The sequence below is a fragment of the Macrobrachium rosenbergii genome, chromosome 12, assembly GCF_040412425.1.
Source record: "Macrobrachium rosenbergii isolate ZJJX-2024 chromosome 12, ASM4041242v1, whole genome shotgun sequence".
NCBI lineage: Eukaryota > Metazoa > Arthropoda > Malacostraca > Decapoda > Palaemonidae > Macrobrachium > Macrobrachium rosenbergii.
Genome location: NC_089752.1, coordinates 37,028,951 through 37,043,375, shown reverse-complemented (window position 1 = coordinate 37,043,375; position 14,425 = coordinate 37,028,951). Strand labels below are relative to the sequence as shown.

The following is a 14,425-nucleotide window of genomic DNA, read 5'->3' as shown; positions in this document are numbered from 1 at the left end:
ATGTCCTCAGAATATATTTTGTTACTTATTTACATTTTTTTTTAGTCGGCTTTACTTGTTCTGACCTCCGTGGGGGGTTAGTGCCGTCAGTGCACCTCTTGCGGCACACTGTAGGCATTACTTAAGGTTCTTTGCAACGTGCCTTCGGCCCCTAGCTGCGACCCCTTTCGTTCCTTTTACTGTACCTCCGTTCATATTCTCTTTCTTCCATCTGTCTTTCCACCCTCTCCTAACAATTGATTCATAGTACAACTGCGATGTTTTCCTCCTGTTACACCTTTCAAACCTTTTGCTGTCAGTTTCCATTTCAGCGCTGACTGAACTCATAGGTCCCAGTGCTTGTGTTATGCAGTGAATAAGTATGAGATTCACTGATCGGGATTATGAGAGAGAGAGAGAGAGACGATGTTGATAGTTTAAAAATGATGAGCCATGATACCAAGTAAATTGAAGTGTAACCAAAACAAACCTCCAAGATGTGGGAAAGAAAGGAGGAGTTAGAGGATAGACTACAAAGTGAAAAGGTCAGCAAAATTGACCTGATTTGTCCTTGCCAAAAGTGGGAGTTAAGATTGAACCATTAAGAGTAAAGTAGACGTCCTCAAGGAGGCGGAGTTTTATTCAACATAGGTCCAGAGTTCATTCTGATCAATTTTTAGGGAGAGTTACTTGAAAACCAAATTGGGTAGGATTGTGTCACTCGCTCCTCTCTTAACATCAAGAAATTTCTAAGTCCAGGGTGGCTGGCCGTGTGAAATAGTAGTGGTAGAATAAAACTTATGAAAAACCGTGCCCGGTGAATTCTTACCCCCCTCCGGGAAAAGTGAAAAATATTAATAGACAATTTCAACCTAACTTACCGAGTCCCCTGCGTTACTATCAAGTGAAAGTCAACAGACACGGGTCATTCATATGTGGTGCAACGCAATACAAAGAAAAACTGCACCGCATAACAAAATAATTTGGTGGCAGTTTCGGAGGTTTTCGCCCAGCGCACATTTGAAAAACATTAAAGTTCACGGCCCTAGAGAAATTTACAGAGAGTGAGCAGTGACGGCGCTAAAACTAACTCTCAATTTAACAGCGCAAATAAGCTCAAGACGGTCTTCAGCACTAGAAACACCAATACAACATCAACACTGTAGCAGAAGGGAAACGAAGCAGAACGAAATATTCCAAGAAGCAGTGAATCTTTTTGCGTCGATCGGAATGAAAAATTGACAGCGGTAAATCTCTGCCTAGTTTGAAACTTCTGAACATTCGCATAAGATCAACCAGAAATTCAGTTTAATAATTATATATGACCATAATAAGAACAATAGTAATAATCACGGCATAGAACAGCGGTGATTTTTATAAGAAAACGAAATTTACGAAAGAAAGAATCAGCAACTCGCCCTATACTACGCCGATCGCAGAAGCGGAGAAGACCAAAACAAACTGTGTTGGCGGACGTATGAAAGTCGCTTATATCTACGTCAGTTCAGTGAACTTTTCTATCGTGTACAGACTTAAATACACGAAATTCCAAAATTTTTGGTCGCTAAAAGGAGACTTAGCGAAAAGTAGCGGTAGCAGAGCAGTGACGACGACGGCGACGAATGAGAGCGGAAGACGGCGACGAAAGAGAGTGAAGAATTCGGAACGGCGATAAAGTTTAGAAGTCAACGCGTTGATAACCGCCTCTCGAAAGGGAAGTGACGCCTTCAATCAACAATTTGGAAGGGATTCCAAAATTTTTCTTCGCCAAATTCAGCAAGTACGGACTGGAAGTCGGCCGAGCTGTGCCGAATTATCGCTGGATGCTAACGACAAATTGCGCTCAAGTGCAATCAGCGCGATCTTCAAGTGCAAGGCGACACGAAGCTAATTGAATAGTAAACATTCATTCCTAGTATCGGGGAATTATCAAGAGAATTTTTTTTTCTGTGAATAATTAAATTTTTTTTTGTGTGCGTGAAATTTTATATAATTATTTTTCCCTGCAGTGCGCAAATAATTTTTTTTTAAACATAAATGATTTAAGTAAATTATTTTTCTTTTGAATAATATTCTGAACAATATTTCCTTATTGTTGTACGAAGGAAATAAAAATTTTTTTTCTCATATTTAGTAATTTTTTTTTACGAAATAGAATTTTTCGTTCACTTGGTGATAGAGACAATTCTGTTTAAATTGTTCTAGCATAATAAATTTTTTTTGTTAAACACTTGGCGCAGCATTTTGCAGTGGAACCCAAACAATTGTGTACATAAATACTAATATCAGACTTTTTCAGATTGTGAGAGAGTCCTATGAAGGAATGAGTTAGGAAAAATTTGAATTTTTTTTGTATAGAGGGATACAGTCAACTCAGCAAACATGCAATTGAAGTAAGTACCTGATTCTCAAATTTATTTTTTTTCAATTTTTCATTCTTGGAATCATTGAATATTTTATGAATTAATATGAATAACACTTTGGACGAAGTTATCGCCCGACTGCAACAGACAAGAAGCGAAGACCAGACTCCATATAACCTAAGACCTGTACCTGAACGACTTTCTAGACCAATTGATCCTAGTAATACTAGACCCAGACGTTTTTCGTAGTCAAGGTCCCCACTTAGTTTACCGAGTGCGCCTAACCCTTCAGTTGTAACCACTAACCCAATAACTTCCATTGTACCTAGAAATAACAACATGGCGCAAGCCTCCGTAATAACCCAAGCCACTAGATTTTGTGGAACGGTAGACCCAAGTAATGTAGATAAAAGTAGATTAGAAGAATATGGTGTAAATCGATGGATAGCAGACACAGAAAGCAGAATTTCAGCTGCTGGTATCACAGATGAGAGAAAGAAAATAGATGAAGCACTCTTGTATGTTAGTATGGAACATGGTGATGCACATACAGTTCTGCATTCAGTACTTTTTAGGAATATTACTCTGTTTAACGAATTCAAGAAACAGTGCTTACAATTTTGGCAACCAGAAGCACAGAAAGATCCATGGTATAACATAGGAACTTTCCATCATCAGAAATATGAGGGTAATCACTTAGTTTTAGCCACTAGAGTAGAAGAAGCTATAGATAGAGTGACGACAGATATGAAAGCTGTAGGAATTGTTGTTGGAAGGAAGGATGAATTTGATGATGATGAAACAGATTTAGCTAGTATATCCAAGGTACTTAGATATATGTCATTAGGACCAATCTACGATGCTTTGGGTAAGGAAGAAAGAGTAGCCTTAAAGAAGTACTGTGATAGGAAGCCAAATGATGGAATTGTACAAACTTTGATGTACATAGAAAGGAAAGTAAAACAGAATTCATCAAGTAGTAGTGCAGATTTTACGGGAACCGTAGCTAGTGGAAACCCAAGAAATAATAGCAATCAGTCCAATAGAAACCAATCAGGGCAAGCTAGGTCTAGGTATCAGGAAATAGAAATTCGTTTGATAGAAATGGTGGGAACAACAATAGGAGATTTAATCAATCAAATAGAAACAATCAAGGTAGGCCGCCAAATAGAGGTAACAATGGGAATACCACTGGAACTAATGGAAATAACAGTGGAAATAACAGGACTCCTGGACAGAGGGGAGCTAGTCAAGGCCAAAATTCAGGGAATAATAGGCCACAGTTCAATAGGCAGAGACAAAGTTGTGGAAATTGTGGTTATAACAACCATACAACACAGAATTGTAGAAGAAACAAATGGTGTTCGAATTGCAATAAGACAGGACATTTGATCCAAAACTGTTGGTACAACAAACAGGGAAATTCTCAGGGTCTCAAAATAACCAAAGTACTCAGCCTAATAATCAGAATACCTCCCCAGTAACCCAAATCAAGGGGATTCTCAGTGACAATCACAGAGAGTGCAGCAGAAAGGTCCATCCTTACAGAAAGAAATAGTGACAGTGAATAAGGATGTGTCCCCAACAGACATTACTCGAAGTAATGAAATAGTGTTTTCTGTAAAGAATTTTAATACGTGTCAGGAAGAGTTGCCTATCATACAAGTACACTTAGAAGGTGTACTGAGTTCCATATTGTTGGATACAGGCAGTACTGTAAGTATCATAGATAAAGGCACTTTAATAAAACATATAGGTTGTGAGCTTTCCCAAATGAGAGAATCCTATAGGACCATAAAGGGGATCGCTGGAAAGCAAATAAGGGCTATAGGCAATGTCAATTTAGAGATAGAAATTCTAAATAAGAAATATAGGGAAGAGTTTGTGGTGTTGGAAGAGAAATATTTTCCAGCTCAAGCTCTATTTTCCTTCCAGGCTATGAAAAGATGTGGAATTGCACTAGATTGTAGCAATGGAAGAATCACTATCAAGGAAATTGATAGAGGAAATGTTTGCTCTCTTGAAGAAGAGGAACAGTTTCAGATAAACTTGATCACTTTACCTGAGAGAGCCTCATCTGAAGAAGTAGACATCCAACAGATAGAAATAGAATTTAATGCTAACCCGGGTAGGACAGTGAGTAGAAATTCAATGATAGAAGAAATAGAAGAAGATAGACAAACTACTTTTAAAAGCCTAGAAGCCACTCAGGAGGAATTCTCAGATAGCAGGTATGAACCTGATAACTCAAGTACACGACAAGTAGATACCTCCGAAGAACTTAGTCCTGACACGCTAATAGATTGTAGTCACTTAATAATAAGAGAAGATACGGAAGAGAAGTATCTCAATGAGGTGTTGCTGTTAGGCAACCTGAAAATGACAGAGCTAGGTTCTGTGATACCACAAGATGAAAGTTCAGATGATACTGATGTCTGGTACACTGCCGATGCACAGAATGCAGAAGAGATCTGCTTAGTTAGTACTGCCGATGATAATCTTGTAAAACTCAAATTAAACAATAGCGTTATACTGCATCCACAAGGTCTGACAAAGGTTTGTCTTAGAATTGTAACAGATAAAAACCTAGGTGATACAGATGTGTTATTAGTTAATGAAGACTTACCAGACTTTGTGAAAATGGACAATTCCTAGTAAGACTTAATGGTGGAAATTGTACGACTTATGTGTATAATTATTCTGACAAGAGACTAGAATTGCATGCCGGCATAGAATTCTGTAAGGGAATTGTGATTACTAACCCTTTACTAACCCTAAGTGAAAAAGCATTTGTCTCTGTAGCTGACACAAGAGTTAAATTAGAAGGGAAGTAAATAATACAGATTTTCCTCATTGTAGGGACAGGTTAATACAGATATTAGAGAAATATAGGAGTGTTGTAGCAGTAACAGGAGATAAGTTAGGAAGGACAGATGTCCTGCAGCACAAAATAGTCATAGAAGATGGTGCTAGACCTTTTATATACCTAACTACAAACTTCCAATAAGTCAAAGACCCATTGTAGACGAGATGGTTGAAGAGATGAAGGAAGATGGAGTTGTAATACCTTCTAAGTCACCTTATAATTCACCTTTACTGCTAGTTCCAAAGAAAGACGGTACATGGAGGATGGTAATTGATTACCGTAAATTGAATTCCCACACCATCCCCGATCGAATGCCAATGCCAGTCATTAGTGACATGCTAGCTCAATTAGGAGGTGCCAAGGTTTTTTCTAGCCTCGATTTACTGAGTGGATATTGGCAAGTTCCTCTCGATGAAGAATCCAAGCATCTCACGGCATTCAGTACTCATAAAGAACATTTGCAATTTGAGGTAATGCCGTTTGGTCTTACTTCAGCTCCTTTAACGTTTGTACGTTTAATGCTGCAAATCTTGGGAGATGTTGAAGACGTATCGGTTTATCTTGATGATGTAATAATTGCTAGTAAGGATGTAGAGAGTCATTTCAAGACAATAGAATTAGTATTAGATAGGCTCAGAAAGGCCGGTTTAAAGGTAAAAATTAAGAAATGTCAGTTTCTGAAGAAATCTCTAGAATATCTAGGACATGTTATCAGTGAACATGGTTTGAAAATGCAAGAAGGAAAGATTAAGGCTATTGTAGACTATCCAGCCCCAAGAAATTTGAAGGCACTAAGAAGATTCCTAGGTATGGTAGGGTATTATCGACCTTTCATAAAGGGATTTGCTACCATAGCAAAACCATTAACTGAGTTAACTAGGAAAGATGCTAACTATGAGTGGAAAGATGAACAGGAAGCAGCGTTCAAAACACTAAAGGATGTGTTGATAACAGATCCTATCCTAGTTTATCCAGACTTCGAGAAGGAATTCTACTTAGCCTGTGATGCTTCAAGTACAGGACTAGGTGCCGTCTTGATGCAAAAGGATAAAACAAGGATGAGGACTGTATACTATGCCAGTAGAGTTTTGAATGCAGCTGAAAGAAATTACAGTACAACAGAAAGGGAATGTTTGGCATTAGTCTGGGGATTACAGAAATTTAGACACATTTTGCTAGGACATAAAATTAATGTTCTTACAGATCATAAACCCATTTGTGATCTTTTCAAGAAAAGGGCTTTTACCAATAATATGAAGTTCAATAGATGGTTCGTTAGCGTATTAGAATTTGCCCCAGAATTTAGATACATACCTGGTAGATATAACACATTAGCTGACGCCTTATCTAGATCACAAGAAGAGAACGAGAAACAAATTACCACTCATAATTTCGCCTTCAGTTGTCAAATCACAGACTTAGATTTAGACAAAGTTCGTCAAGAACAACAAAAGGATTCTAGAATAAAGGAAGTAATTGGTAACCTCTTGCAAGGTGAGAAAAATTCAGAGTTTCAATTGATAGATGGGTTATTGTACAAGACTTCAGACGAACCAAATGCTTGTTCACGTTTGTACATTCCTAATACACTAATACAAGACGTTTTAGAACTAACCCATTCATACAAGTTATCAGGACATCCTGGAATTAAGAAAACATGTAGAACAATCACTAGAAACTATTTTTGGCCTCGATGTAGTGAAGATGCTACTCGATTTGTTCAGAATTGTACCCTATGTAATATACATAAGGGAATGTCAACGTCAAGGCTCCTCTGGAAATGTATCCTTCAGAATTAAATCCTTTTCAAGTAGTCACAATGGATTTCTTAGGTCCATTCCCGAACACCATCAGAGGAAATAAACAGATTTTAGTTTTCATTGACTATTTGACCAGATACGTAGAAATTGTTCCAACTAGAAACAGAGAAGCATCAACGGTGGCAGAAGCCTTTAAGTCTAGAATTATAACCAGACATTCATGTCCTCAAGTTTTGCTCTCAGACAATGCTGCTGAATTTACTAGTGACATTCTAACAAAATTGTGTGACTTTTATGAAATACAGAAATGTCAAATAACAGCATATAAGCCAAGCTCAAATGGAGCAGTAGAAAGAACAAATCGCAAGATAAAGGATGTTCTGAAAACATTGGTAACCCCTAGCACTGAAGACTGGGACTTGACTCTCGAAGACATACAATTTACTCTAAACAACACAGTAAATGAATCAATAGGAGAAACTCCTCATTTCCTATTGTATGGCTACCAAAAGAGAATGCCAAATTCACTTTTGGATGATGCCACACCACCCAGACGTACGTACAACTACGAGGACTATATTGCTTGGAAGACAAGACGTACGTATGAGACCGTTAAAGTCACCAGGGCTAGATTAAAGGAGTTACATAAAAATCTAGTAAGTATTACAATAACAGATCCACCATACCCTCGTTAAAGGTAGGACAACAAGTTTATGTACTCAATCATGTTCTTGAAGGACCTAATATTAAAGTATCACCAAAATTTCAGGGTCCATATAGAGTTTTAGAAGTTTTGAAGTTGAATAAATTCAAGTTAATGCATGAAATTACCTTGAAAGAATCCATTGTACATTGGAACCACATTAAAGTAGTTCATTCAGAACCTTGGTCGTCTACCCAGTTAAAGGATTTGTCCAATAAAGATAAGATAGATAATAAAATAGAATCTTCAATGACCCCAAGGTATAATTTGAGAAGAAGGTAATGGCAAGTGCAATGGTAAACAAATGTAGTTGATAAGATTTTTACTGCTTAATAACATTATTTCAGCAAATGGATTGTATGGTGGTTGGCAGTGAGTCAAATTGTGAACTCACTCGTACAACTAAGGAAGGGAGCCATCATCAAGGAGCATGGCAAGGTTAAGATGATACAGGACCTAGCCATTGTTAAGATCCAGACGGACTCCATTATCGATCAGAGAGAGCAGTTAGTCCAGCTGAGCAATCAGATACAGGCAGGATTACAAAGTGTCCAAGATAGAAATTTGTACGACATGCTCTCCAAGTTGCAGAGGGACATCGATAGTGTTATGCCAAGGAAAGTAGTAAAGCGATCACTTATACCCTTTATAGGCGTCGCTTTACACAATCTCTTTGGAGTGGCGACCGATGGTAATGTTGAAAGGCTAAAGGAAAGAGTGGCACAACTTGAAAATTGGGCTTCTGAGCAGGGCACTGTCTATAATAAAGTAATAGGAAATGTCAATCAAAATCAGAAAATGATCACAGTGCTGAAAGAATTTGTGAATAGTGCCCTCCATAATGTTTCATCAGAAATTGCTAGAATCCATCAAACAGAAATGATGGAGCAACTGCTCATAGAAACAAGTAATTTCCTTCTGGAATACAAGGAATTACTCAATGCAATCATGATGGCAGGTAAAAACCTGCTGTCGCCTTTTTCTGATAACCCCTAGTGAAATTGAAGCCATTATTCAGAAATGTGTTGTGAACAATCACTTGAAGCCACTAGTAGAAAATATAGTGGACTATTATGGCCTGATAACAGTGAAAGTGATAGCCAATCAAATCATACTAGTGATCCCTTTCAACAATCCAGACGTCAACTCATTGATGTCAGTCTATCCATTCCCAATGGTAGTAGATAATAAGTCCATTGTACTAGAAGGAACAGTTCGACACTTTGCCTTGCAGCATGATTCGTTCCTAGTGACTGAAATTCCCGAACATAAGTTCAGGGAATGTGTCATGCTTAATGATGGTGTATATGTTTGTAACATTGTGAATTTCTGTGAACCCTTGAATGCTCTTCATTGCCTAGATGATCTTGTAAACAACAAGAATGGTAAGAACCATTGTAAATATATACCGTTTACAGAAACTTTCAAGGCTCAAATCATTGATGATGAAATTTTTGTGTTCTCAGCAAACAGATTGAATGCTAAGATTGACTGTAAGTCAAACAAAACAGAAGTAGTTTTCATTAATGTACACTCATTTTCATCTGCTTGTGAATTGGTTATTTTACATAATTTGTATTACAAACCTACAGTCTTCACGACATACAGTTTGAATTTCAGTAAAAGTGTACATCAGTTTGCAGTTATTAACGAATTTCAACTTTCAGAACTGGAATTGGAGACATTCACAAAGCTAGAAGAGGTTCATACTTTCTTTCATACATATAAGACCGAGATTTCTCCTATCATGTCATTCATAAATGTCATTCTTTTGATACTGTTTGCTTTTATTTCTTTTATAATTGTCAGGAAATTGATATTGAATAAGCTTACCATAATCAAGAACATGATGGACAGAATCCTTCCTAGAGAGTAATAGCATTTACCATTGACTTGCACTTGAACATTTGATGATTGATTTTTTTTTACAATTTATGATTGATAACCAGAGAGTAATAGGCATTTGATATATTTACTTTGCCATAATTTTCTGCATTTAGTTTGAGTATTTGGTACATAATTCATGTTTGTATTGTTTGTGTATAGCAATATGATGCATTATTTCTTGCAGTTATTGCTTGTTAATAGAAATTATTGAAATTGACGTAATTGACTATAGTCAAGTTGAGTTGGTTATCTACTTGCATTGTAGTCAATGCAGGTAGGTGACCGAGTGATGTTATGCAGTGAATAAGTATGAGATTCACTGATCGGGATTATGAGAGAGAGAGAGAGAGACGATGTTGATAGTTTAAAAATGATGAGCCATGATACCAAGTAAATTGAAGTGTAACCAAAACAAACCTCCAAGATGTGGGAAAGAAAGGAGGAGTTAGAGGATAGACTACGAAGTGAAAAGGTCAGCAAAATTGACCTGATTTGTCCTTGCCAAAAGTGGGAGTTAAGATTGAACCATTAAGATTAAAGTAGACGTCCTCAAGGAGGCGGAGTTTTATTCAACATAGGTCCAGAGTTCATTCTGATCAATTTTTAGGGAGTTACTTGAAAACCAAATTGGGTAGGATTGTGTCACTCGCTCCTCTCTTAACATCAAGAAATTTCTAAGTCCAGGGTGGCTGGCCGTGTGAAATAGTAGTGTTAGAATAAAACTTATGAAAAACCGTGCCCGGTGAATTCTTACCCCCCTCCGGGAAAAGTGAAAAATATTAATAGACAATTTCAACCTAACTTACCGAGTCCCCTGCGTTACTATCAAGTGAAAGTCAACAGACACGGGTCATTCATATGTGGTGCAACGCAATACAAAGAAAAACTGCACCGCATAACACTTGGCCTTTGGCTTAAATTCTATATTCAACTTGTTTTGACACGGTATAAATAACGACATCATAAGTTTTTCGTTTATCGGTAATATTCAGTTGCAGCTTAAAGTACAGGTATGTTAAATTACGGGATTACTGAAGAACACCCGCAACTTTTCTCCTGACATCTCGTGAAGTTTTTAAGTTTAGTCATCCATTACCTGATCTCTCACACTTCTTTTTCTTTCTTTCTCCCTCACGAGAGATTTTGAGGATTTAATAACTTTTTGCTGGTGGGCGCTCGCGCGCGCGCGCGCGCGCACACACACACACACACACACACACACACACACACACACACACACACACACACACACACACACACACACACACACACACACACACACACACAAACTAGCTTCCTCTATGTCAACTTTGCCATCCAAACGATTTCTCTCTATTTCTTGCGTCTGTGGCAGTCAGCAGTACACTTTCTAAACATTAAGTCCTGAGTGGTTCATCTCCTCCTCCACGCAAGTAAACAGAGCTTTCTCGGCCCACTTCTCCTATTTTCTCTCACAACATCAGAATTATACACCAACCCAATAAACTCCTCTTCTTTCATGCGATCAAACCACCTCTAACACTTTAAGCTATCTTTTCACTAACCAAACAATATTCTGACTTTTATGTCGTATCTCTGCATTTACTCCACATATATTGTGCAAAAATTGAATCATCTTAAAAGCTTCCACCTTTTTTCCACTTCATTCAGTATAAAACTTTCTTTTCCATAAAGGAGAGCTGGGTTCTATACATACTGTACTGTACATTTACGCCACTTGCAGCATGATTACTTTTTTTCTCCGACTTTTCTGTTTACTGTTTCTTAGAAAAAAAAGAAAAAAATAATTTGCTTCACACACTTACATGCTTGTTGAAACCTGAACCGTTGTTCTCATCTATTCTGTTATCTGTCTGTCCTATACCCCATTATTGGGACTTGGCATACCTTAAGTTGATCGATTACAGGTGATAGGCCAACACAGAAACTTTCGCACTCAATTTCCCAGGGAGACTTGTATGAAGCTTACATGTTTGTCTCCTTTTTTTCTTGGAAACCTCTTTGGGCACATAAGTAAATTGTTGACGCAAGGAAGGGATTTACTGCGTGTCAAGAACAGGGTTTCTAGTGTTGGAACAACTAGTCAATACGAGTATTACCATCCAAACCTCGACCATCTCGCGCCAACTTTTATTGTGGTAAGAGAGTGTAATTTAAACTGAATGCAGTGTCAATAGTCATAAGAGTATTTCAACTTCTTTTGATAAGTACGGGAAGAAAGAGAAAGTTGAAAGATAGGCAGCCTTCGCGTTTTGGCGGTCTTTGGACTAAACATTCCTGTTTTATCGGTTGAACAGTGATCATCGTAAATACATTTCGTATGTAAAAATGTCAGCTGGTAGAACTGTAATTGGTCCAATGATAAGAAGATTTGCAGTTGCCGTTTTGATGGATAGACGAGTAGAAGACAAGCGTTGATATGTTAATAACCAAGCATAATCACAAATGTTTCGAAGAAGCTTGAACTACCAAGTGGTGGATTTTAATACATTTTCATCAGTTTTAATGTTGCATTTCTTTACTCATGTATAATCCGTCCTTAAACCAGCTTTCCTTTGTTGTTTCGAGCCTTTTATTTTATTTTGTCATTGGATAATTGTTTCTGTGAGTTCTGGTCATAAAAACATTTATCGTTTCCTTCATATTTAGTGTTCTGCTTCCTTTGTCATTTTCATCCAAAGCTAGGAAGTTAAAGTTTTGCCACCAGAATTTATTATTTTTTTTATTTTTTGTAGATGGTATTTTCTCCAAAATACATTAGTTAATTGTCACAAATTTTGCAAGTGTACCAACTGTATTCGCTCCCGAAATGAACTTAATCTTTTTATCTAGGTGTCATTTGAAAAATTATCCCATAAAACCTCTTTTTAAAGTAAAATAAGCTTGTTTTGGTAACAGAATGTTACTAGGATCATCACGGATTTGATAAAAAAAAAAAAGGCAGCGCTAATAACCAGATGATCACCTAATGGCGTAATTAATTTGGTAGATGGTTTTGGCTGGTTTTGATTATCTTAAATTAACACTTTATGATTGCATGTATATTTTGCAGACTATTGTATCTTCGACCTTAATTATTTTGATCAAAATTGTCCCCAGTAACATTGTTTGTTTGTGTGATTATATATTAAGATGCACAATTGGTCTATGGAAGACTGAGGAAAAACTTCATGTCTCTGACTTGAAAAAAAAAAACAAATAAAATAGAAGTAACAAAAAATTGAAGTGGTGCACATACATGTAGTTACTTTTTCCCATTCCCATTGAAAACAACGATGAAAAGATGCAAGCATAGACAAAATCTTCACAAGCAGCGAGCTTATTTTTCAACCCCAAAATGAAGAGATCTCCCCAAGATAGACCAAACTAATGACAGCAACGGCAGTTCATGCAAGACGTCATGTGTTTGAATATCATGCTTTTTTGTTTGTCCTTTTATCGTCATTCTTTTTCCCCAGGTGGATACAGAAGTTGCAGTAGTGGTGGTCATGCTAGTAGCTGTAATATCAAGTTCTAAGAACACCTGCCATTATTTCTGCCAATTTAGGGTTGATTTTTTATCAGTTTTCTGAAAATAAAACTTTTGTGCCGGCTTTGTCTGTCCGTCCGCACTTTTTTTCTGCCGGCACTTTTTCAGTCCGCCCTCAGATCTTAAAAACTATAGAGGGTTGAGGGCTGCAATTTGGTATGTTGATCATCCATTCTCCAGTCATCAAACATACCAAAGTGCAGCCCTCTAGCCTCAGTAGTTTTAATTTTATTTAAGGTTAAAGTTAGCCACAATCGTTCGCCTGGCAACGAAATAGGCCAAGTTACCACCGGGCCGTGGTTAAAGTTTTATGGGCCGCGGCTCATACAGCATTATACCGAAACCACCGAAAGACAGACCTATTTTCGGTGGGCTTGATTATAAGGTGTACAGAAACCTTTTCTTCGGGGCATTTTTTACTTGTTTAGTGATTAAGGATTGATTTCCAGGACCCCGTTTCCTCGCGACTCGACGTCAACTAACTTGTGCGCTCGGAAGTTAGTGAGAAAGTTACTTGGTAGGAATGTGACTTGTGATATTCCCTTTCATAATGATGACTGCTGTTTCCTATTTGTTCGTGGGACTACGACCGCGGCTAGAGGGAGGAAGTCATTTCCTATAACCTCGCGTAGCGTTTTCTGTCGCTGGAGTAAGAAGTCTGGTAATAAAGTTGTAATTTTGTTTTCGATTTTTTAAGCCATTGGCATCGTCCTTTCTGGTAATTCTGTTTTTTGGTTCTAGGTTAACACTTTGAAAAATAGCTTGAGGAAGCAATGATTTTGTTTCATCAGGGGTTTACGATATTGTCAGCTGTGTTTAAAAATTCCTCTTTAGGAAATTTAGTGGGGATTATTTTTTTAGCACCAGTTTTGATTAACGTACCTTGATAAGCTAGTATCCATTGATATAATTTGCATGGGGTATATTTCAATACTTTTGTTATGGCAGAAAAGTGATATATACATCTAAAGGATAAAAACTGTAAAAACTGCGATTATTTAGAAATTATAAAGAATACCTTACAATCACGTCTTTCTGGCATTGATCCTTCACTTGAGAATTATTCAAAGCTTTACTGAATTCTTGTATGTTGTCATTTTTCCTTAAACAAATTCCCAATGTTAGTTTGAATAAATTATTTTGTGGGCTGGTCGCCTGACGGTAAATAAGCATCACATACAAACTTAATTGTAATTTCCATATGCTAAAATGTTTGTTTTTAATTTAGAGACCAAAAAATATGAGTTATATCTAATGTGGCATCAGTCATTTGTAGGACGACCATTATTAATAACAGCAGCAGAAGTGACGCAACCCGTTGTCATAAGTCATTTGAAG

The 14,425-nt window shown here is 37.3% G+C and overlaps 1 protein-coding gene across 2 annotated transcripts; it reads left to right on the top strand.

The window, feature by feature from the left end:
* The first annotated feature begins 345 nt into the window (after positions 1 to 345).
* On the top strand, positions 346 to 10,296 carry LOC136843631 (uncharacterized). Of its 2 annotated transcripts, XM_067112175.1 has the most exons (3): positions 347 to 1,877; positions 2,279 to 2,372; positions 8,019 to 10,296. In XM_067112175.1, the coding sequence occupies exons 2-3, from the start codon at positions 2,362 to 2,364 to the stop codon at positions 8,665 to 8,667; spliced, it is 660 nt and encodes a 219-aa protein (XP_066968276.1). In that variant the 5' UTR covers positions 347 to 1,877; positions 2,279 to 2,361; the 3' UTR covers positions 8,668 to 10,296. The 2 variants fall into 2 exon arrangements, with proteins under 2 accessions (XP_066968275.1, XP_066968276.1); XM_067112174.1 differs by having other exon boundaries at positions 346 to 2,372.
* The last annotated feature ends 4,129 nt before the right edge of the window (positions 10,297 to 14,425 follow it).